The sequence below is a fragment of the Hyperolius riggenbachi genome, chromosome 3 (assembly GCF_040937935.1).
Source record: "Hyperolius riggenbachi isolate aHypRig1 chromosome 3, aHypRig1.pri, whole genome shotgun sequence".
Lineage (NCBI taxonomy): Eukaryota > Metazoa > Chordata > Amphibia > Anura > Hyperoliidae > Hyperolius > Hyperolius riggenbachi.
This window is the reverse complement of record NC_090648.1, coordinates 357,220,064-357,243,939: the sequence shown is the minus strand read 5'-3', so window position 1 is coordinate 357,243,939 and position 23,876 is coordinate 357,220,064. Positions and strand designations below refer to the sequence as shown.

At 47.6% G+C, this 23,876-nt stretch overlaps 1 protein-coding gene across 1 annotated transcript in view; it reads right to left on the bottom strand.

The window, feature by feature from the left end:
- Positions 1-14,293: 14,293 nt before the first annotated feature.
- LOC137561535 (spidroin-1-like) overlaps positions 14,294-23,876 on the bottom strand; it is a 53,120-nt gene continuing 43,537 nt past the window's right edge. Inside the window, exons 8-9 of the mRNA XM_068272842.1 lie at positions 21,775-21,942; positions 14,294-14,434 (exon numbers count right to left, since the gene is read on the bottom strand). Coding sequence (XP_068128943.1) covers positions 21,790-21,942 — 153 coding nt within the window. The 3' untranslated portion in view covers positions 14,294-14,434; positions 21,775-21,789. The remainder of the gene's footprint in view (positions 14,435-21,774; positions 21,943-23,876) is intronic.

Below are 23,876 nucleotides of genomic sequence, written 5' to 3'. Positions count from 1 at the left end.
ACATTGTGTCCAATACACAACTGGGACAACACAGTTTTCAACCCGGGCACCTCAGAAAAATTAAACCTTTTTTTTTTTTTATTGGTTTTTTTTGGTTTTGGTTTTACAACCAATATAGCTATTGTTTTGACGTAATAGCTGGTGGCAGAGTGGCAGCAGAAGGTAATTCTGTGTACCCTGGCAGTGGGAAACACAGACAGACAGCAGCAGCAGGAGGAATGGAGGAGCAGTGTGAGCAGCTATTGTTGTGACGTAATAGCTGGTGGCAGAGTGGCAGCAGACGGTAATTCTGTGTACCCTGGCAGTGGGAAACACAGACAGACAGCAGCAGCAGGAGGAATGGAGGAGCAGTGTGAGTGTGGCAGCAGGTAGGCAGCGTGACATAATAGCCCTGGTACCTAGCGGTGATACCAGGGCTGTAAATAAACACAACAGGAGGTCCCAGACAGCGGTCGTGCAGCCCACATTGTGTCCAATACACAACTGGGACAACACAGTTTTCAACCCGGGCACCTCAGAAAAATTAAACCTTTTTTTTTTTTTATTGGTTTTTTTTGGTTTTGGTTTTACAACCAATATAGCTATTGTTTTGACGTAATAGCTGGTGGCAGAGTGGCAGCAGAAGGTAATTCTGTGTACCCTGGCAGTGGGAAACACAGACAGACAGCAGCAGCAGGAGGAATGGAGGAGCAGTGTGAGCAGCTATTGTTGTGACGTAATAGCTGGTGGCAGAGTGGCAGCAGACGGTAATTCTGTGTACCCTGGCAGTGGGAAACACAGACAGACAGCAGCAGCAGGAGGAATGGAGGAGCAGTGTGAGTGTGGCAGCAGGTAGGCAGCGTGACATAATAGCCCTGGTACCTAGCGGTGATACCAGGGCTGTAAATAAACACAACAGGAGGTCCCAGACAGCGGTCGTGCAGCCCACATTGTGTCCAATACACAACTGGGACAACACAGTTTTCAACCCGGGCACCTCAGAAAAATTAAACCTTTTTTTTTTTTTATTGGTTTTTTTTGGTTTTGGTTTTACAACCAATATAGCTATTGTTTTGACGTAATAGCTGGTGGCAGAGTGGCAGCAGAAGGTAATTCTGTGTACCCTGGCAGTGGGAAACACAGACAGACAGCAGCAGCAGGAGGAATGGAGGAGCAGTGTGAGCAGCTATTGTTGTGACGTAATAGCTGGTGGCAGAGTGGCAGCAGACGGTAATTCTGTGTACCCTGGCAGTGGGAAACACAGACAGACAGCAGAAGGGCAGTACACAGCAGCAGCCCACTGTAGGTGTGAAATGTGTGGCTGCAGGCGACGTAATAGTCAAAGTGAACCAGGCTGGCTTAGTGAGCAGGAGCCAGGAGGTGGTAAAGGGTGGTAAGGCACATTAACGATGGTACTAAGTTCCGGCAGCCAGTTCATGTCCCCCTCTCGCCGACAACAGGGGCCAGGAACTCGCCTTCCACCCACGCCTGGTTCATCTTGAGAAACGTCAGTCTGTCCACAGACTTGTGAGACAGACGTGAGCGTTTCTCGGTGACCACGCCACCAGCTGCACTGAAGCAGCGCTCGGACAGCACGCTGGAAGGGGGGCAGGACAGCACTTCCAGGGCGTACTGCGCCAGCTCGCTCCAGATCTCCATGCGCTTGACCCAATACTCCATGGGATCAACAGGGGCATCGCTGTCAAGCCCGCTGTAGGACCCCATGTAGTCAGCCACCATGCGGGTCAGGCGCTGGCTGTGACCGGAGGAGGATGCTGCTGCATGCATCTCCTCTCTAGTCACTGCTGCCGGAGCCTCTACAGTCCTGTAGAGCTCGTGGCTGAGAGACAGCAGGTCTGTGGGGCGCTTGCTGCTGCTGGATGCAGGCACCTGCTGCTGCCTCTGTGCTGGCTGCTGGACAGTGGGGGTGGAAGGCTGGGGGAAGGCTTCCTCCAAGCGCTCAACAAGGGCCTGCTGCAAGCTCCTTATTTGTTGCGCTGGGTCTCCTCCTGCAGGCGGCAGGAACTGGCTCAACTTCCCCTTGAGGCGTGGGTCCAACATCATGCTGATCCAGATGTCCTCCCTCTGCTTCATCTGGATCACCCTGGGGTCCCTGCGCAGGCACGTCAGCATGTGCGCTGCCATTGGGAAGAGGCGGGCCACGTCTGCTGGCACATCGACGTCAGTGCTGTCCTCCTCATCCTCCTCCTCTGCTGCCTCATCCTCTCTCCACCCCCGCACCAACTCAGCTGCACTGCGCTGATCCCCCTCATCAGCAGCCAGGTCAGGGACCTCCACCAAGTCCTCCTCCTCCTCCCCCTCAGAGGTGGACTGTGCAGCTGCTTGCCGCTCCTGCTGGTCCAAGGCTGCCGCTCCCTGTGCCAGCAAAGCATCGAGTGCCCTGTTCAGCAGAGAAACCAGGGGCACCCACTCGCAGACCATAGCATGGTCCCTGCTCACCATGTTTGTGGCCTGCAGGAAGGGAGCCAGCACTAAGCACACCTGCTGCATGTGCCTCCAGTCATCATCGGGGACGATGGACGGGATGTTGCTGGTCTTGTCCCTTCTCTGAGCTGCGGAAACAGTGGCCAGGGCAAGGTAGTGGTTGACAGCGTGCTTCTGTTCAACCAGACGCTCCAACATCGCCAGGGTGGAGTTCCAGCGAGTCGGAACGTCAATGATCAGCCGATGGCGTGGCAGATCCAGCTCCTTTTGCACGTCTTCCAGGCTCGCACAGGCTGCAGCCGAGCGCCGGAAGTGACGCACAACGTTCCTTGCCGTTTCCAGCAGCTCGTCCATCCCCTGGTAGGTGCGCAGGAACTTCTGCACCACCAGGTTCAGCACGTGGGCAAGACAGGGGATGTGGGTCAGGTTTCCCCTGTCTATGGCAGCAACCAGATTGGCCCCATTGTCGGACACCACCTCTCCGACTCTGAGGCCTCTGGGGGTCAGCCAAATCCGCTCCTGCTCCTGGAGTTTGGCCAACACGTGGGCTGCCGTCAGCTTGGTCTTGCCAAGGCTGACCAAGTGCAGCAGCGCTTGGCAGTGGCGGGCCTTCACACTGCTGCTGAGGCGGGGGGTTTGGCCAGGTGTGGCGGAGGATGGCAGAGGATCGGAGGAACCCGCTGCAGTTCCCCTGACCCTGCGGGGTGGCACCACCCACTGTGTTGCTGCTGCTGCTGTGCCCGCTGCTGCTCTCCCATCCTCACCCCCTTCCACCAAGCTGACCCAGTGGACAGTGAAGGACAGGTAGCGGCCTGTCCCGAAGCGGCTGCTCCAGGAGTCCATGGTGACGTGGACCCTTTCACCAACCGCGTGCTCCAGCCCTCGCTCCACATTGGCCATCACAAAGCGGTGCAGTGCAGGAATGGCCTTGCGGGCGAAGAAGTGTCTGCTGGGGAGCTGCCAGTCTGGGGCTGCACAAGCAAGCAGCGCCCGCATGTCGCTCCCCTCCTGCACGAGCGTGTACGGCAGGAGTTGGGAGCACATGGCCCGTGCCAGCAAGCCGTTCAGCTGCCGCACGCGACGGCTGCTGGGAGGCAGAGCCCTAACCACCCCCTGGAAGGACTCGCTCAAAAGGCTCTGGCGTGCCTTTTTGCTGGCACGGGAATCAGCAGACGGAGCAGAGGAGGCCAATGAGGACTGGCTGCCAGAACAGGCCTCAGTGTCGGCGGCAGGAGTTGCAGAGGGGGGAGGAGCAGGGCGTTTCCGCACTCCTGCTGGTGCTGCTGGAGGAGCAGGAGGGCGGGTGGCTGCTGTTGCTGCTGCTGCTGCTGAAGGCTGTGCAGTGATGGGATTGGTGCCACTGCCAGCACCAGATGCCTTCAGCCTCTGGAACTCCTCATGCTGGTGGAAGTGTTTCGCAGAAAGGTGGTTGATCAGCGAGCTGGTGCTGAACTTCAAGGGGTCTGCACCTCTGCTCAACTTCCGCTGACAGTGGTTGCAAGTGGCGTACTTGCTGTACACTGTGGGCATGGTGAAAAACCGCCAGATTGGTGACAAAAACATCCCCCTACGGCATGGAAGCGCTGCTGCCTGTTTCCCTGTGGTGGTTGGGGGGGGGGGGGGTCTTGGGTGCGGCTGGTGGTGGTACTGGCTGATGCTGCTGCTGCTGCTGCTGAGCCTGAGACACCAGCAGGCTGTGGGACGCTGCCAATGCTTGCAATGATGCGCCTCCTTGCAAGGCCCACAACCGCATCCTCCTCCTCCTCCTCAGAGCTGCTGAGGACGACATCCTCTGGATGTGTTGGCACCCAGTCTCTGTCTGTCACCGGGTCATCATCATCATGCCCCTCCTGAAACATGTCCTGCTCTGATGATGACCCCCCAAACTCCTCTGCTGATGCATGGATGGGACGCTTGACTGTCGCCACAGTCTTGCTGTCCAATCCCTCCTCCCCCAAAGTGCCCATCAGCATCTCCTCCTCCAAATCGCCAACAACAGCATTCAATTGACTCATCATGCCTGGGGTCAAAAGAGTGCTGAATGAGAGGTCGGCGACTGACGGTGAACTGGCCTCCTCCCCAGACCCTGCTGGGCGGCTGCTGCGAACAGGGGTGGTGGTGGTGGTGGTGGTGAGGGTGGAGGCCTCGGATGCAGAGCTGATGGCGGGCTGCTCATCCTCCGTCATGAGTTGCACCACAGTGTCTGCATCCTTTTCCTCAATGGGACGTTTCCGACCCGGCTGGAGGAAAATGGGAGCAGGTGCTACACGCTGCTGCTGCTGTGTCTCTGCAGCGTGAGTTGCAGATGCTCCTCCTGGGCGGCGCCCAAGGCGTCCACGGCCAGTGGCTATGGGAGGAATGTTAGCCACTGACGCTGCTGCTGCTGCTGCGGAACTGTGCATGGTGGCGCGCCCGCGGCCGCGGCTTGCCACAATGCTGCTCCCTCTCTTCCTGATTCCCTTGCTGCCCTTCCCCTTGCCCAAACCGCGCTGGCTGCCACTTCCAGACATCTTCAATGTTTTGGGCGTATAGACAAAAGTTTTGTAAAAGGGCGGGTGAAAAGTGGGGTACTTTAATGGAGTGGGTTGGTTGGTGAGGTGACTGAGTGAGTGTCCCCTAGTACAGTAAGTAAGTATTAACAGTCAGGAAGTACAACTAGCAGTTACAATAATCAGTAGTAGTAATCACAAGTAAATTTAGTGTGTGTACACTCAGACAGTGAGTGCACGCACGCAGGAGCTAGTAGCCTATGGACACAGTGACTGAGTGTCCTAGACTCCTAGTACAGTAAGAGTAAGTAAGTAGTAACAGTAAGTAGAACTAACTAATAACAATAATCAATCAGCGATCAGAAGGAAATGGAGTGTGGGTGGTGTGTGTACACTCAGACAGTGAGTGCACGCACGCAGGAGCTAGTAGCCTATGGACACAGTGACTGGGTGTCCTAGACTCCTAGTACAGTAAGAGTAAGTAAGTAGTAACAGTAAGTAGTAGAACTAACTAATAACAATAATCAATCAGCGATCAGAAGGAAATGGAGTGTGGGTGGTGTGTGTACACTCAGACAGTGAGTGCACGCACGCAGGAGCTAGTAGCCTATGGACACAGTGACTGAGTGTCCTAGACTCCTAGTACAGTAAGTAGTAACAGTAAGTAGTAGAACTAACTAATAACAATAATCAATCAGCGATCAGAAGGAAATGGAGTGTGGGTGGTGTGTGTACACTCAGACAGTGAGTGCACGCACGCAGGAGCTAGTAGCCTATGGACACAGTGACTGAGTGTCCTAGACTCCTAGTACAGTAAGAGTAAGTAAGTAGTAACAGTAAGTAGAACTAACTAATAACAATAATCAATCAGCGATCAGAAGGAAATGGAGTGTGGGTGGTGTGTGTACACTCAGACAGTGAGTGCACGCACGCAGGAGCTAGTAGCCTATGGACACAGTGACTGGGTGTCCTAGACTCCTAGTACAGTAAGAGTAAGTAAGTAGTAACAGTAAGTAGTAGAACTAACTAATAACAATAATCAATCAGCGATCAGAAGGAAATGGAGTGTGGGTGGTGTGTGTACACTCAGACAGTGAGTGCACGCACGCAGGAGCTAGTAGCCTATGGACACAGTGACTGAGTGTCCTAGACTCCTAGTACAGTAAGTAGTAACAGTAAGTAGTAGAACTAACTAATAACAATAATCAATCAGCGATCAGAAGGAAATGGAGTGTGGGTGGTGTGTGTACACTCAGACAGTGAGTGCACGCACGCAGGAGCTAGTAGCCTATGGACACAGTGACTGAGTGTCCTAGACTCCTAGTACAGTAAGAGTAAGTAAGTAGTAACAGTAAGTAGAACTAACTAATAACAATAATCAATCAGCGATCAGAAGGAAATGGAGTGTGGGTGTGTGTACACTCAGACAGTGAGTGCACGCACGCAGGAGCTAGTAGCCTATGAACACAGTGACTGAGTGTCCTAGACTCCTAGTACAGTAAGAGTAAGTAGTAACAGTAAGTAGAACTAACTAATTACAATAATCAATCAGCGATCAGAAGGAAATAGAGTGTGTGTTGTGTGTGTACACTCAGACAGTGAGTGCGCACACGCAGGAGCTAGTAGCCTATATGAACAGTGACAGTGAGTGTCCCTACGGGTACAGTAAGAGTAAGTAGTAAGTAAGTACAACTAACAATAATCTATCAGTAATCAGAAGGAAATAGAGTGTGTGTACACACAGACGGTGAGTGAGTGCACACACGCAGGAGCTAGCTAGTAGCCTATAAACAGTGACAGTCAGTGAGTGTCCTACTCCTAGTACAGTATAACTACAATACTATTAGTAAAGGACAGCAGAAATACTGGTATAGATGATGAGAGAAATAAACAGAGGACAGCTGCCCACAGAGGCAAGGCCCCCCTGAGGCCTAAACCTGTAAGCTTGCAGCAGCTGCCTGTCTCTAATGTAACACACAAGCTACTAACTAAAATACAATGTCTATCTAAATAACAACAATACAGGTGTATATGGCAGGTGTAGGTGAGCAAAAACGCTAGGTAAATGAACACAATAGAGCACTTGCTAAGCCAAAGCACAAAGGAGCAGATCTCTCTCTGTACAAGTCTCAGGCAAGCATGGAAAACCCGAACATGGCGGCCGCTATTTATAGGGTAGGGGCTGGCCAGGGTCCCCCTCTGTGATTGGCTGCCGTCAGAGGGCCTGGGAGCCCTCTGATTGGCTCTAAGCACATCAATCTGGGCTATGACGCTATTCGAGCTCGGTACCGAGCTCGAATAGCGCCGGTTTGCTCGAATAGCTCGAATAGTGAATGGGCTATTCGAGTGTTCTCGAATAGCCCATTCGAATAGCTACAGCTATTCGGAGCTCGAATACCGAGCTCGAATAGCTGAAAAAGAGCTCGAATATTCGAGCTACTCGAATATTCGAGCTCTGCTGAGCACCACTACCAAGGAGTGGGAGCTTAAGGTTAGACACCACCGGAAAGGAAGGGGGGGGGGGAGTGGGTTGTGTTCTGTATGAGTGTAGGAAGAGGTTATGTCATTTATTATTACAAATATTTTAGTATATGAATGAAGAACTCAATTTACTAATATTCTACTACCAGCTTTTTCATGCGCTCGCCTCAACACATGCCAAATGTATGCCTTGCAGCTTGCAGGGGTCTTCCTGAGAAATTGTGTGCATCTGTGTGACTGCACATTGTATTATACCAGCAGTCAGTGTATACCTTTCACTGCATCTGTGTGACTGCACATTGTATTATACCAGCAGTCAGTACCTTTCACTGCATCTGTGTGACTGCACATTGTATTATACCAGCGGTCAGTGCATACCTTTCAATGCATCTGTGTGACTAACAACATTGTATTATACCAGCAGTCAGTGTATACATTTCACTGCATCTGTGTGACTGCACATTGTATTATACCAGCAGTCAGTACCTTTCACTGCATCTGTGTGACTGCACATTGTATTATACCAGCAGTCAGTGTATACCTTTCTCTGCATCTGTGTGACTGCACATTTTGTATTATACCAGCAGTCAGTACCTTTCACTGCATCTGTGTGACTGCACATTGTATTATACCAGCAGTCAGTGTATACCTTTCACTGCATCTGTGTGACTGCACTTTGTGTATTATACCAGCAGTCAGTACCTTTCACTGCATCTGTGTGACTGCACATTGTATTATACCAGCAGTCAGTACCTTTCACTGCATCTGTGTGACTGCACATTGTATTATACCAGCAGTCAGTACCTTTCACTGCATCTGTGTGACTGCACATTGTATTATACCAGCAGTCAGTACCTTTCACTGCATCTGTGTGACTGCACATTGTATTATATCAGAAGTCAGTACCTTTCACTGCATCTGTGTTGCTGCACATTGTATTATACCAGCAGTCAGTGTATACCTTTCACTGCATCTGCTTGACAGCACATTGTATTATACCAGCAGTCAGTACCTTTCACTGCATCTGTGTGACTGCACATTGTATTATACCAGCAGTCAGTGTATACCTTTCACTGCATCTGTGTTACTGCACATTGTACTATACCAGCAGTCAGTACCTTTCACTGCATCTGTGTGACTGCACACTGTATTGTACCAGCAGTCAGTGTATACCTTTCACTGCATCTGCGTGACTGCACATTGTATTATACCAGCAGTCAGTGTATACCTTTCACTGCATCTGTGTGACTGCACATTGTATTATACCAGCAGTCAGTACCTTTCACTGCATCTGTGTGACTGCACATTGTATTATACCAGCAGTCAGTGTATACCTTTCACTGCATCTGTGTGACTGCACATTGTATTATACCAGCAGTCAGTGCATACCTTTCACAGCATCTGTGTGACTGCACATTGTATTATACCAGCATTCACTGTATACCTTTCACTGCATCTGTGTGACTGCACATTGTATTATACCAGCAGGCAGTGTATACCTTTCACTGCATCTGTGTGACTGCTCATTGTATTATACCAGCAGTTAATACCCTGTACTGGGTGGCAACGCTACTAGACCCTCGGTATAAGCACAAAGTGGCAGAGATGTTACCAAATTCCCAGAAGGCAGAAAGGATGCAGCACTTGCATTACAAGCTGGCAAGTATGCTTTACAGTGCGTTTAAGGGTGATGTCACAGCACAATGGAATAAAGGTGCCACTGCCAGTAATCTTCCTCCTCCCATGTCCACGCAGGCAAGGACAGGACGCTTTAGCGATTTCATGGTGATGTCGGACATGCAGACATTCTTTAGTCCAATGCCTCACCTTAGCCATTCTGGATCCATATGGACACTCTGGCGACTTGATTGACCCCCCACCCAGACATACTGTGCCCTGTGTGCGCAGTATGTCCTCCCCTCTTCACTTCTGGCCGGCGCATAGCGAGCGGCTCAGAAGCATGCTGATCCCTCTGTCTACTCTGGGCTGTGTGTGCGCTCCACTACACCAAGCGTCACATGCTAATCAATTAACTGCCTTCTCTGCCACCACCAACAGGGTCCAGAATGCCAGGTGGATTCCTGAATTTTGCTAACAAAAAGAATAATGATTTTTCTGGTGTGTGTACATGCCTAATTTTTTTGGCTGCACTGCGGCTGCAACAACAAAACAAAAGGCATGTACATGTGTCAATTCCCCTTCGTGATCGTTACCGTGCTGCAGCGAAGGGGCTTGCGTATCGCAATGAAGCAATGACCTATATGAGTGTGTTCGGGGGCACACCCAAGAAAATAAGGTTGTTGCTTCATCGTGGACAGACCAAATTCGATCAGCTGGACAGTCACTGTTGTTTTTTCATTGAGCTACCTCAGCCCGAGCGTATAAGCTTGAAAACCGCCATTGCCTCTCGCCAGTCCAGCATGGCCATCACTACACAAACAGCTGTTTGCGGTACTTTACACAGTGAGTTTGGTCTGTCAGTGTGAAGCAGTAGACTACTTACACTACCTGCTGATCCATGTCTACACATACAAGATGTTTTCAAGCACTTTATGCCTCCAATTTAGGAATGCAATGTGATTTCTGCCCTTTAGGGATTATAACCCTGCCGTGCGTCAAATCCGTAATTTTCCCAGGGATTTTTGGCGTGTATCCCACTCCGTCATGCCCCCCTCCAGGTGTTAGACCCCTTGAAACATCTTTTCCATCACTTTTGTGGCCAGAAACAGTGTTTGTAGTTTTTCAAGTTTGCCTGGCCATTGAAGTCTATTGCAGTTTGCAAATTCACAAATTGTTGCGGAAGTTCGCGTTAGAAGTTCACAAACCCAAAATCGGAGGTTCGAGCCATCTCTATAGCAGAATACTGCCTGTTAAGCTCTCTTGTAAGGCCACATCTGGAATGTGGAATACAGTTCTGGGCACCGCATTACAGGGGACATTAAAGTTTTGGAGCAGGTGCACAGACGAGACACAAAATTAATCAGAGGGATGGAAGGTCTCACTTACCAGGAAAGGTTAGATAAACTGGGCTTATTGAAGAAAAGACACCTTAGAGGAGATCTAATTAACGTATAAATACATTGCAAGGGCAATATAAAAGCTTGGCAGTTTAGGTTTTTGTTCCTAGGCTTGTGCAAAAACTATAGTGCATGCAGAGTCGAATTTAAACCATGCAGGGCCCCAAGCCCCCACCACCACCACCACACTGTTGAAAGGATGTCTCCCCAGCATACAGTTTCTCACAAAAGTGAGTGCACTGCTCACATTTTTGTTATATTGTATTTCATCTTTTCATGGGACAGACAAAGCACTGAAGATATGATGCTGTGATACAATGTAAAGCATTCAGTGCACAGCTTTTATAACAGTGTACATTTATTTTCTGTGACGTCAAAATAACATCAACACACAGCCATTAATGTCTAAACCACTGGCATCAAAAGTGAGTACAGTGAGGCAGATGTAAGATCAACAATTTCATGATTGTTTACACAGAAAATGTGATTCCCCTTTATTATTATTATTATTTATTTATATAGCACCAACATATTCCGCAGCGCACAATAAGACGACAAGGGGAACATAGGTACAACCAGGTTCCTTTTGTACTTCTTCATTGTTGCATAAGCCTGCCACATGGCAAATTTGACTGTAATGTATGGTACACACCATGCAATTTCCTGTCCGATAGATGAGTTGAATCGATTATTTCTGAAAGGTTTTTCTGATCCTTTTTCCAAACACCTCTATAGAAAATTGATCAGAAAAACAATCTGAAATCAGATTGGATCTGTCAGAAAGAATCCATTTGATCTGTCTATCTGATGGGAAATTGCATGGTGTGTACCGGGCATTTGGGTTGTGAGGATCTCGAAAAGCAAGATTGGGGTTGATTCACTGACCAAATTTGTCAGTTTTTCTCCCTCATTCCCACTAGTCATACACAGGTCAATAATGCCCCAATATGCCATGCTGATTGATCATTATTCCATTAGAATTCAATTAGATAGTGATCAACTTCTATCACAGCAAGTTTAATTTTGATAGGCTTCAGCAAAACACTATCAAGTTTCAACCAAACTGCAAGTGCTGCACTGCTCGATGCAGAGCAAAGTTATGGACCATTGATACCCCACTGCTTCTGTCCCACCCCATCCCACAGAGATTGATAAACAGCAGCACAATATCGCTTGAAAGCTAATCGATTGGGTAGCTATGAGAAATAGATTACTGGCATATTTAATCAGTGTTCAAAATTGATGTGTGTATAACCAGCTTTAGATATTTTTGGCCAACTAGGGTGATAACATTAAGGACAAGTTCAGCAATGACGGGAACCAACTGTAAACATCACAAACAGAACTCTTTTGAGCAGGGCAAATTGTCTTAAAGGGAGGGGGAGTGACACTGTGTGTCTGTGTGTATAATTTATTATCTCTGTAGTAGAGCATTGCTGCAGACTGAAAAAAAAAGAGTTGAACAGAGAAGGATGAATCATGAACAGAGGCAATAAACAGAACAGAGACAAATCTTTATGGGGCCCTTATGTGGGAGATAAAATTAAAGCGGATCCGACATGAAAAACTAACTATAACAAGTAACTTGTCTATATATCTTATCTAAAGTTTAGATAGTTTACATAGCACATCTAGCTGCAAACAGCTTCAATAGAATATGATTATTTCTTCCTGTGATACGACAGCAGCCATGTTGTTTGTAAACATTACACACAGGCAAGCTTATCTGCATCTTCAGCACTCAGCCTGTGAAAAAAACATAATCCCCCCTCCTCCTTTCTTCTCCCCTCTGCTTCTGAAATCTCTGGCTAGTAATACCTCCCCCTCCTCCTGCCCAGACTCAGCTCCCATGAGCCCTTGCTACTTTCTGAAAATGCCAAGGCTCTCTGGAAAACTGTGGGTGAGGCTTGTTTAGTTTATAGGGAATTTGAGTATTAAAACAAAAACAAAACAAAAAATTTGGCTTGAGGAATGCCCTATAAACAATAGGAAAGGAACACAATTATGCAATGAATAAACGTTCATCTCGGATTCACTTTAAGGCTAATAAGTTCAGAAAAGACTGGAACTAACTGTAAACATCACAAACAGAAGTCAGACATTCCAGCCCCCAGCCTGTGTCTGACAGGTCTGAGCCAAGGGGAGGTGGAGTAACTCTGTGTGTGCCAGCTTGAGTAACTTCTTATCTCTGTAGTAGAGAATTGCTGCAGAAATCTTGTTTTTACTGACTGAAAGGGTAACTTAAAGAAGTCATCAGGGAGATATGAGGCCAATAAGTGCTACTTGCCCGGGGCTTCATCCAGCCCCAAGCTCCCAGCATGTACTGTGCAGGCGCAGTACGCGCTGGTCCATGTGGCGGATATCGTTAGCGCCGCTTGCACAGGGGCAGTACAGGCTGACCTCCAGGTCAGCCTGGCATCATCACCGGAGACTGGGAAGTTTCACAGATGAACGGCTCATCGCGGAGCTGCAGCGAGGGACATGCTGGGAGCTTGGGGCTGGACGAAGCCCCGGGTAAGTATCACTTATTGTCCTTCTATCCCCCTGATAACTCCTTTAAGGACTACATGAACAGAGATAATAAATCTTAATAGGGCCCTTTTGATTTCCTCGGGGCCACAAAGCAATTGATTAGGTTGACTGGTTGAAGATCCGGCTCTGAGCGCATGATCTGCGTATGGAGGAGAAAAGCTTTTTTCATCTATTTAGAAAGAGGTTTTTAACAGTAAGAGTGATTAATGTACAAGAGTGGTAATGTACAATATCTTACCACAGGAAGTAGTTCAAATAGGCAAATTCTATAGCTGCATTTAAAGAAGGCTTGGATGCTTTCTTGAAGGGCATCCATGGCCAGAGGCATATCTAGAGGGGTGCAGGCATGACTTGTGCACCACAGCCCCATGGGCGCCATTCCTGCCCCAGTGCTGTACCGCCATGCCTGCCCCCATGCCTCCCTGTTGCTCAGATCTCAGATCAGATTAATGCTGTTATCTGGGGAACATGGCTGATTAACTTTTTCATGTAGGGCACACTTGCTTAGTGTTCGAAAACAGTGTCAGAGAGTGAATAACAAGAGCTAACTCCAAAAAAAGTAACATGAGCAATATCCTGATCCAAAACGCACAAGCAACCATAACACATGTACGCAAGAAATTATGCTGTTTTTAGAGGGGAAGGGGGCTCTGACTCGGGGGGGGGGGGCGCAATTTTAGTGTTTGCCATAGGCGCTATATTACTCAGATACGCCCCTGCCCATGGCTATAAATACTACATAATTCCCGGCAATGTTGCAAAACACGGAATAGGACATGAAGAAAAATGTGGAAAATCACAAGGAATTTGCATGGATAAGTGGGAATGCCACCTAAGGGCTGATTCCACCTACCAACGTGCTTTAAGTGCCAGTGATTTGAAAAACACTTGCTTGTAACGCTATGGGTGATTTTCACGCAAGTGAGGAGAACACAAACATAGCATTACATTAGCAAGAGCCTTTCCAATCGCTTACTGTGTAATGACTTCCTTTTGACTCATTTCTCCTTCTCCTCTTAGGTCGTATTCACAGTGGGATGTTATGGTGGCCCGTTGTAAAGTCTTATAACGCAGCTCACCGCACTGCAATGCTAATCCTATGGACTGTTCACAGTGCGACGTCAAAGTTGTAAAAAAAAAATGTTACGTTGTGGTAACTCACTGCCTGCAGTGTGTTACCTCTTAACGCAGACACGTTGCGATTTAATGTCGCATTAAAACGCAACGTCCCACTGTGAATACAGCCTGACTGTTTTGCCCCCCGCCCCCCCCCCCCCCCCCCCACATACACACACAAAAATAAATAAATAAACATGGATACACATTTAGAGGTTTGCTTGTCTGATTTATTAAGGAAAGTAAGGAATATGTAATCATTGATAGCTAAAAATAAACTATTTTAACATTAGTAAAGAAATAATCATGAATAGTAGAAGATCAGCTCTTAGGACGTATCATCTTTATATTGTTGTCACCAAGGCACTGTGGTATCTAGAAGAGAAAATATCACTTATGATTAGCCATTTTTCAGGCACTTACAGTAATATTAAGATTTGTCAAATTGTCATTTTAGCATGTGGCTTTTTGGTCTGCATATTCATTGATAAGTTTGTAGCATCAGAGCATTTGAATCACAGGTATGCAAATCCTTGCATGGAGTTTGTGTTGTCTTTAGGTTTGTGTGAGTTTGTCATGCATATTTCAGCTTCTTCCGAGAGAGATAAAGTAGCAATAATAAATGATCTCCCTCCCAAAAATATATTTGCCCTAATGTTATGTATAGGGACATTACATTGTAAGTCCCACTGAAGAGCAGTGCGTGATGTCAGCTGTTCAATATTCAATGTAAGACACTGTGGAGACAGACAGTGTCATCACTAGCTACAGTAAATACAGTATATAAAGTAAGTCTGTTTGCTCCATCTAGTGGTTAGCTTTGTGAGCAGGTAGTCTCAAGCTACCAGTCTACCACACATTATTTGATGTAGAAAGGACCTGAACCAGGGTTGCCAACCCAATTTCTCATTTTTCCTGGACAAAATGGCCAAAAAATCTGGACACCCCAAGTTTTGAACGGACATGCAGTGGAGTCAGGGGCGGAGTCATTAGCGGGCTTTCTAGGGAATTTCATGTGAATTTCGGGAGGAAAGAAACATAGCTGAAGCAGGTGGTTACAGCATAAAGCTTATGTGAAACAGCCTTCCTGAACTGGAAAGACTTGTTTCCCCATAAAATAAACAGGATGTTAGTGCTATATAAATACATAATAATAATATGGTAACACATTAGACTGTGACTATGGTGGGGTTAGATTGTGAGCTACTCTTAAAGGACAACTGATATGAGACAAGACAAGACAAGACAAATAACATTTATATTGCGCTTTTCTCCTTGCGGACTCAAAGCGCCAGAGCAGAGCAGCAGCCACTAGGGTGCGCTCTATTGGCAGTAGCAGGGTAAGGGAGACTTGCCAAAGGTCATGAAGGCTGCCATATTTATTTCCTTTAAGGCAGCCAAGGGCATGACTGTATACTCTGTAAGTGTAAGTGCTGCAGAAGATGTCACTGCTATATAAATACATAATAATAATATGGTAGGGCATTAGACAATGACTATGGTAGGATTAGATTGTGAGCTCCTCTGAGGACAGTCAGTGACATGGCTATGTAGTCTCTAAAGTGCTGCTGAAGATGTCAGTGCTATATAAATACATAATAATAATATAGTAGGATTAGATAGAGTGACCAGACGTCCCGGATTGCCCGGGACACGTCCCGGATTCGGGGTCCGCTGTCCCAGGCTTAATGAGGTCCCAGGAAACGTCCCGCTTTCAGCAGCGGGACGTCCCGGCCTCGGGACTCTGGCCACTCTCTCCTCAATGAACTGGCAGCAGCATCTATAGACGCCGTGCCAGTTCATTGCCTGCAGCCCCGCTCCAGCCTCCTCTTCCGGTGTCTGTTTCCGACACCGGCAGGCGAGCAGGGCTACGGCAAGATGGCTGCCGAAGCCCTGTACTGGAGACCTATTTGTGTCTCCAATACAGGGCTTCGGGCGCCATCTTGCCGTAGCCCTGTCAGCGCGGGAGAGAAGAGCAGGAGGAACAAGACGGTCCCGGGACGGAGCAGCGCGCCAGAGGCCGGACACTTCTGCCAGGTGAGTAAATCATTGCTTTCTTTTCCAGGTGAAATGTTTGCCCGCATTAGGTTTCTTTTCCAGGTGAAATGTTTGCCCGCATTGTTTCTTTTCTAGCGAAATGTTTGCCCGCATTGCGTTTCTTTTCTAGCGAAATGTTTGCCCGCATTGTTTCTTTTCTAGCGAAATGTTTGCCCGCATTGTTTCTTTTCTGGTGAAATGTTTGCCCGCATTGTTTCTTTTCTAGTGAAATGTTTGCCCGCATTGCGTTTCTTTTCTAGCGAAATGTTTGCCCGCATTGTTTCTTTTCTAGCGAAATGTTTGCCCGCATTGTTTCTTTTCTGGTGAAATGTTTGCCCGCATTGTTTCTTTTCTAGCGAAATGTTTGCCCGCATTGCGTTTCTTTTCTGGTGAAATGTTTGCCTGCATTGTTTCTTTTCTAGCGAAATGTTTGCCCGCATTGTTTCTTTTCTGGTGAAATGTTTGCCCGCATTGCGTTTCTTTTCTGGGGAAATGTTTGCCTGCATTGTTTCTTTTCTAGCGAAATGTTTGCCCGCATTGCGTTTCTTTTCTGGTGAAATGTTTGCCCGCATTGTTTCTTTTCTAGCGAAATGTTTGCCCGCAGTGCGTTTCTTTTCTGGTGAAATGTTTGCCCGCATTGCGTTTATTTTGTACCGACATGTTGCCCGCATTGCATTTATTTTGTACTGACATGTTGCCCGCATTGCGGTTATTTTGTGCTGACATGTTGCCTATTGCGTTTATTTTCTGGTGTCCGGGGTAACTGTTACTACATTTATTATTTAATGGTCATAGATGGCTATGTTTGCTGCTTTGTGGTTACGGTATACTATTAGCATCACACAGTTTCTGCACACCCATGATGCAAAGTCTCGTTTGTCCACATCATGGCGTAAACACTGCTTTCTTATGCCTCGCTGTTACATCATTACGTTAGCTCCGCCCATACAATGTCATGGCCACGCCCATTTTTCGGCAACACCCCCCCCCCAGTCTTCGCCGCTGCGCGCTCAGTCCTCCCCACTTTTCGACCCCCCCCCCACGCCCCCCTCCCCGTCCCAGGTTGGACCCACAAAAATATGGTCACTCTAGATTAGAATGTGAGCCCCTCTGAGGGATAGCTAAGTCACAAGACAATATACTCTGTACAGTACTGCGGAAGATGTCACACTACATAAAAGCTAAATAATAATACACAAATGAGGGGGGGGGGGGATTTGACAGGCTAAACTCTCTAAACACATATAGGGTGCATATCTAAATGTTTTCCTTCTGTCCTGTTCAGGTCACACATTTAAGAAGGAAAGAACTTGCCCTTCTCACCTCTTATGCTGGGTACACAAGTTCGGATTTCCCGCTCGATTTGCGGGATCGATGGGATTGATTCGATTATTTCCAACATGTTTGATCGTGTTTTAATGGATACAGCCGTCGATTTTGCATACTGTATCCACTGTATTTTGCATACGGCTGTATCCATCGAAACACGATCGAACATGTTGGAAATAATCAAATCGATCCCATCGATCCCGCAAATCGAGCGGGAAATCGCAACTTGTGTACCCAGCTTAACACAGTGATGGCTTATCAGTACAGTAATCACCTCTTGTCCCCCTCCCCATGTTACAATATGCCAGCTTACTGCTGCCTGGGGGCTTACTGCTGACTGGGGAGAAGAACGGAGAATAAGAAAGCCAGCCACACACATTCCCTTCCCTGGCTAATCATCTGCCCTGTCCTGACTCCTTGACCCCTCCTACAAACATATAGCAGCAGTGAGTGACAGCCAGAAGAGCTTGAGTGACTGAGCGGCGGCAAGGGAGGGCTGATGAATGCGGGAGTCTGACTGAGCCATAAACACAGTTTTAGATTACCTGGCTAGCTCAGCTGACTGTGTGACTGTCGGCTGCTGCAGTGCTCCCTCCCTGGGCTCTGCGTGGTGACACATGACCTCAATTCACTAAGATCATGCTGGAGATAATAAGGCAAGAGAAAACGTACCTCATCTTATCTCTTCATTCCTTAACCTCCCTGGCGGTCTATTGAGATCGCCAGGGCGGCTGCGAGAGGGTTTTTTTTTAATAAAAAAAAAACTGTTTCATGCAGCCAACTGAAAGTTGGCTGCATGAAAGCCCACTTGAGGGCGCTCCGGAGGCGTTCTTCCAATTGCCTCCGGCGCCCAGAATAAACAAGGAAGGCCGCAATGAGCAGCCTCCCTTGTTTTGCTTTCATCGTCGCCATAGCGACGAGCGGAGTGACGTCATGGACGTCAGCCGACGTCCTGACGTCAGCCGCCTCCGATCCAGCCCTTAGCGCTGGCCGGAACTTTTGTTTCGGCTGCGCAGGGCTCGGGCGGCTGGGGGGACCCTCTTTCGCCGCTGCTCGCGGCGGATCGCCGCAGAGCGGCGGCGATCAGGCAGCACACGCGGCTGGCAAAGTGCCGGCTGCGTGTGCTGCTTTTTATTTCGCTCAAATCGGCCCAGCAGGGCCTGAGCGGCGACCTCCGGCGGTGATGGACATGTATAGTCGTCCATACCGCTGAGGAGGTTAAGTTACCTCCTCTGTAGTTATTTTCACACGCAGTTAATAAACAGCCTGTTTTTAACTGTGGAGTTATTTTAAGGATTGAAGAGTTAACTTAAAGACAGAAGAGTTAACTTTAGGTTTGCCTGAGGTAAAAGGTTTCCTGAATACGACATGCCTCATCACCATGGTGACCACTCTAGAAACGTTATTAAAGACAGGAGATAAGCTTAGTGAATTGAGGCCATGATGGTGTTGGCAGGGCTGGATGTGGTGAGTGGCTGGCTGCCTCCCTGGCGGAAAGAAGTACATTGGTGACCCAGTGGCAACCACTCCTCCTGCAGACAGTGCAGTCTACCTGGACTGGAGGAGTGTGCTTCTCCTCCTGGCTCGGTTCCATGTGCGTGCTGACGGGTGTGTGGGGGTGGGCTGGCTCGGCTGCCTCTCTTTCTATAGGCTGAAGAGAGGCGCCAGTTTCAAAAATGCTGCCACTGATTGGAGAGAGAGCTAAGGGAGGAAGGGAGGGACAGAGGAGCAGGGCCGGGCCGAGGCATAGGCTGGAGAGGCTCCAGCCTCAGGGCGCAGTGTAGGAGGGGGCGCAGAATTCATTCAGCTGTCATTCCTAATTGTGTTTGAAGCAGAGAGAAATAAGAAAAAGGGATACATGGCAGTGACTGCAAGCCAGATAACTAGATATTAAGGTGTTGGGGAGGTTGTGGGCCCTGTGGCCCTAAGTCTAATAGCAATCAGTGTGTGACGGCTGGGGTGGGGGGGATGGGATGGGCACACTTTGGTGTCTCAGCCTTGGGTGCTGGAGGATCTTGTTCCGGCTCTGCAGAGGAGGACTCTTTACTCAGCCGCCCGGAGTATCGCGGCTCTCTGTAGTAAAGCGCGCATGTGCAGCAGCATCGCTGGGACAATTGGACACATTTATACGGACGGCTTTTACTAATGACGGACAAGAACGGACACTGACTTTTTGGGTTAATTAACCCTCTGGGGGCTAATCCCGAGCTGAGCTCGGGGTAAGCCGCCACAGAGGATTTCTCAGGCCCTGGTGGGCCGATTTGCATAATTTTTTTTTTTTGCACGCAGCTAGCACTTTGCTAGCTGCGTGTATATACCGATCGCCGCCGCTCCGCGCTGATTCGCCGCTACCCGCCGGCCGCGCCGCTCCCCCCCCCCCAAGACCCCGTGCGCAGCCTGGCCAATGAGTGCCAGGCAGCGCTGAGGGGTGGATCGAGACTCCCTCTGACGTCACGACGTCGATGACGTCATCCCGATCGTCGCCATGGCGACGGGGGAAGCCAAACAGGAAATCCCGTTCTGAACGGGATTTCCTGTTTGATTTGATTGCCGGAGGCAATCGGAGGGGGTGGGGGGATGCCGCTGCACAGCGGCTATCATGTAGCGAGCCCTGGGCTCGCTACATGATTTAAAAATAAAAAAAAATAAAAAATAGTGCTGCGCCACCTCCTGGGTGAAATAATTGAAACCCCCAGGAGGTTAATACGGACTGTCCGTATTTATACGGATGCTTGGCAACCCTGTCCTGAACTGCTAAGCCTTTTTGAGTCTTCAATGCCATCTTTAGTTTATTTACCATAGTAGGATACTGCTAAATGTATTACATGAAGCCTATTTATAGTTAGTTGAGTTGTAGAAATAACTTTATTTTTATTTGTGAAATTTTTAGATCACAGATTTTTATATCCACCTGTCTTTTTTTCACCTGTTTCCTGTGGTTGCCACCTCAGAAAAGTTTTACATTATTTTAATACTCAGTTATGTGCATATATTAATTCCAGTGTTGCCAACTCATCCCTTTAATTACTGACACATATGAATTATACAGGTTTCGTGGCTAGGTAGATGCAGGTAAGGCACTGATTATGTGTAAGTAGCCCCAGAACCTGTATAACTTAGATGTGTCAGTAATTAAAGGGATGAGTTGGCAACACTGATTAATTCACGTATAGGAAGAAGATCATCAGCACTAGATACAGCCTGGCTACCTCTGGGGGTTGGGTGCTTTACTGTACCGCTGGACGTAAAGTGCAATCCAGTATTTCAAAAGAAAAAAGGTGTCGGGCACCAGATACGTTCAAAAAGCTTTCACTACTTTATCTCCTCCCCACAGCAAACAGACACATGCAGGTGTATAGGTGGCCTGACAGCCCTTTTGCGAGCCTTGCTCGCTTACTCAGAGACCATGGAGACTGAAGAAGCGAGCCAAGTTTGCGAAATGGCTGTCGGGCTGCCTATACACCTGCATGTGTCTGTTTGCTGTGGGGAGGAGATAAAGTAGTAAGAGCCTTTTGAACTTATCTAGTGCCCGAGACCTTTCTTCTTTTTAAGTATTGCATATATTAATTCATATGCACAAAATTGTGCAAAAATTATCTCATTCGGCATTACTGAATAATTCATTTTAGCTTTTCATCTGTCTTACAGAGCTCATTCAAGGGCCAGCCTAAATGTTTGTGTACACAAGCTAGTTCGCATCATAAGTGGAGCAGAATGCAATACATTCCATGCAACGGATCATGCACTAATCATCGTGCATAAGACTTTATGCATGTCATTTTGCATAACACTGTTTTGTGCATACACCCCAATGAGTGGTGATTTTTATACTAGATCCAGCCAGATGTCTTTGATTACTGTGATTTCATAAATTACAGCAATCACAGAACCTTTGTTCCTGGTCCTTATTGTGGTAAATAAACAATTAAATGTATATAACTGTAATTTCTATAAACAGATGTTGCCAAGTCATTTTGTGAAAGATTACCGGTAACATTTTTTTTTCGTTAAAATAGCATAATGAAGATTTTTTTTTCTTTTTTTTTCCCACCTGTGAAAATAATGTTATATTTACAGTATTTATATATGGCTAGTGATACATGTGTACAGCATCATGATCAGAACTGGCACCGGCGATTCCCCATGGGCCACAATCATCACATTTGTGTACTTATCTGAATAATGTAACTCAAGCAGCATAAACATTTTTACCAATGTCCAGATTTAAAAAATTTTTTTTTCAAAAAGTACAATGCATTTATCACATAACACACATTTAATATGCCATCACGTTTCTTTATCACTTCAAAACAATGTCTAACTTATTGCCATGCATGTTGTACTTTTACCTGATCTGAAGTAAATTAGCCAGGTATGAGTCCATTTAGTAATCCCTTCCTACCAGCAGTTTGTTCAATAATCTGTGTGGGAACACTGCCAAGTCCTAGATTAGCAGTACTTGAAATTTTGCTTCCTGTTCCCAGACCTCCAGCCCCCGTGTTCAAGGTGATTCCAAGCTGTTTATAATAAATGCATTTGTAATGAATATAGATAGATGTATTACTAAAAAGATAGCAAGTGATAAGTAGATAGATGTATAGATAGATTGATAGCTAAACAGTCAATTTCCAGCATTGTCTAGCCCTAAACCAGTACAGCCTGGTTAACAAGCAAGTGGAGCCCTTTTTAGGACAAAGTCAAGCAACACTGAGACTTGTCAGTTGGGAAGTGATAGGTCTCAGTGTTCCTGTTTGTTTATCAGCCTGGTGTGGTGCATCAGTTGTAGGTGCAGTGGTGTTACAAGGGAGGTGTGGGGTGGGCAGGGGAGGACTGGGACCTTTTGGCCTGGAGGGAAAACACAAATTAGAGGCCCATTTTCACGGCAGCCCAGGCCCAAATTATATCACACAGGTGCCCCACGTGCTATATGCCAAAAGTCACATGGTAAATACAGCAAGGACACATGAGGGACAGCGTGACAGGTAAAGTATAATGCACTGGCAATGGGGGGGACAGACACATAAAATATTTTGAGTTACAACGGCCAGGGTTTCCGTCGCATTCATTGTTTATGATTATCGCACTGGATCGACCACATCAGCCCGAGATTTCACAGCATCTCAGATCGATGCTTTCAACCAATTTCCACCCGAAATCAGAAAGATATTTTCCCATGAACCCTGCAGGCAAGCCTCTGTTCTGCATCATGCTGTTTATATTTACCAACTTGCCCACCCATTGATTTCCCTCGGCCAGCCTAGTGGCCTTATACAAAAACATGTACCAGGCACTGTACCAGCCCTAAATCATTAAATGAGAGGCAGCCTGAGGGGAAATTGCCCCCCTTCCCCCCTGGCCAGTCCTCCCCTGGGGGTGGGTAATCTACACCTTCTCTGATCAGCATCTTACCTGCATAGCTACCCAGACCACAGGCACATCACATGACTTTCCAGCAATGTGATGTCAATACGTACATGCCATCAGGAAAAAAGACACTGAGTCGTGAAAAAAGAGAGAAGGCTCTGGCCTCTGGCATTGATTAGCTGTAGGAAGGGAGCACACAACCATGGAACATGTGCAGTCTATACTAGTGCTTACTTTGCATGGGGGCTTGAAGAGTGGAGTTGGTGGGGATGGGCGGAAGATGGGTTTTCGGTTGGTTCATTGTTTTGCAATGTTATCTTGTTACCTTTCTGCCTTTTCAGGCTGATTTGACCTGAGCTCAGATTCATGTCATATTTTTGTGAACCCCCCCCCCCCCCCCCCCAGCCCAAAAAAAAGAAAAAACATTAATAAAAGTAGTTTAAAAAATAAAAAAAAGAGTGGAGTTGGTGACTAGGGATGAGTGGTAAGATTTGTAAGTTCCATCTCAGTGAATATGGCGTTTCTCATTTAAGTTTTCTGCGAGAAAGGCCCAGTGATATTTGTTGTGCAGCCACTTTGCCGCCTAATGAGTGTGGGCAAAACCAGGAGGGTAGGGGGGGGGGGGTGTTACTATGCCAGAGGATTGCCAGGAAACATGGAATAGGTGACTGCTGAGCGAATCATTTGCTTCCAAGATGCATAGCAAGGCCCAGCAGCCAATGAGAAGAATTCCTACCGTAAGTAGACATTAACCTCCTTGGCGGTCTGATTCTTTCCAGATTTTAGGGTCTAAAAGCGGTGCAATTTTTTTTCACTCTTTCAGACCCTAAAACCTGAAAAAAATCATTCTGGCAGGGAGATCTGCAGCAAAAAAAAAAAAAATGTACCTTCCTGGGCTCCTGTGCTGCAGTTTTCTCTTTGCCCACAATATGGCGCTAATATACATATAAACGAACTTCTCTATATTTCTCTAATATAGAGAAGTTCGTTTTCAATATTAGCCCCGCCCCTGATGACGTCACGCTGCCACCACTGCTCTGCTGCCACCACGGCTGCGCTGCTCCAACTGGCTGCCGGGTCCCCGGAA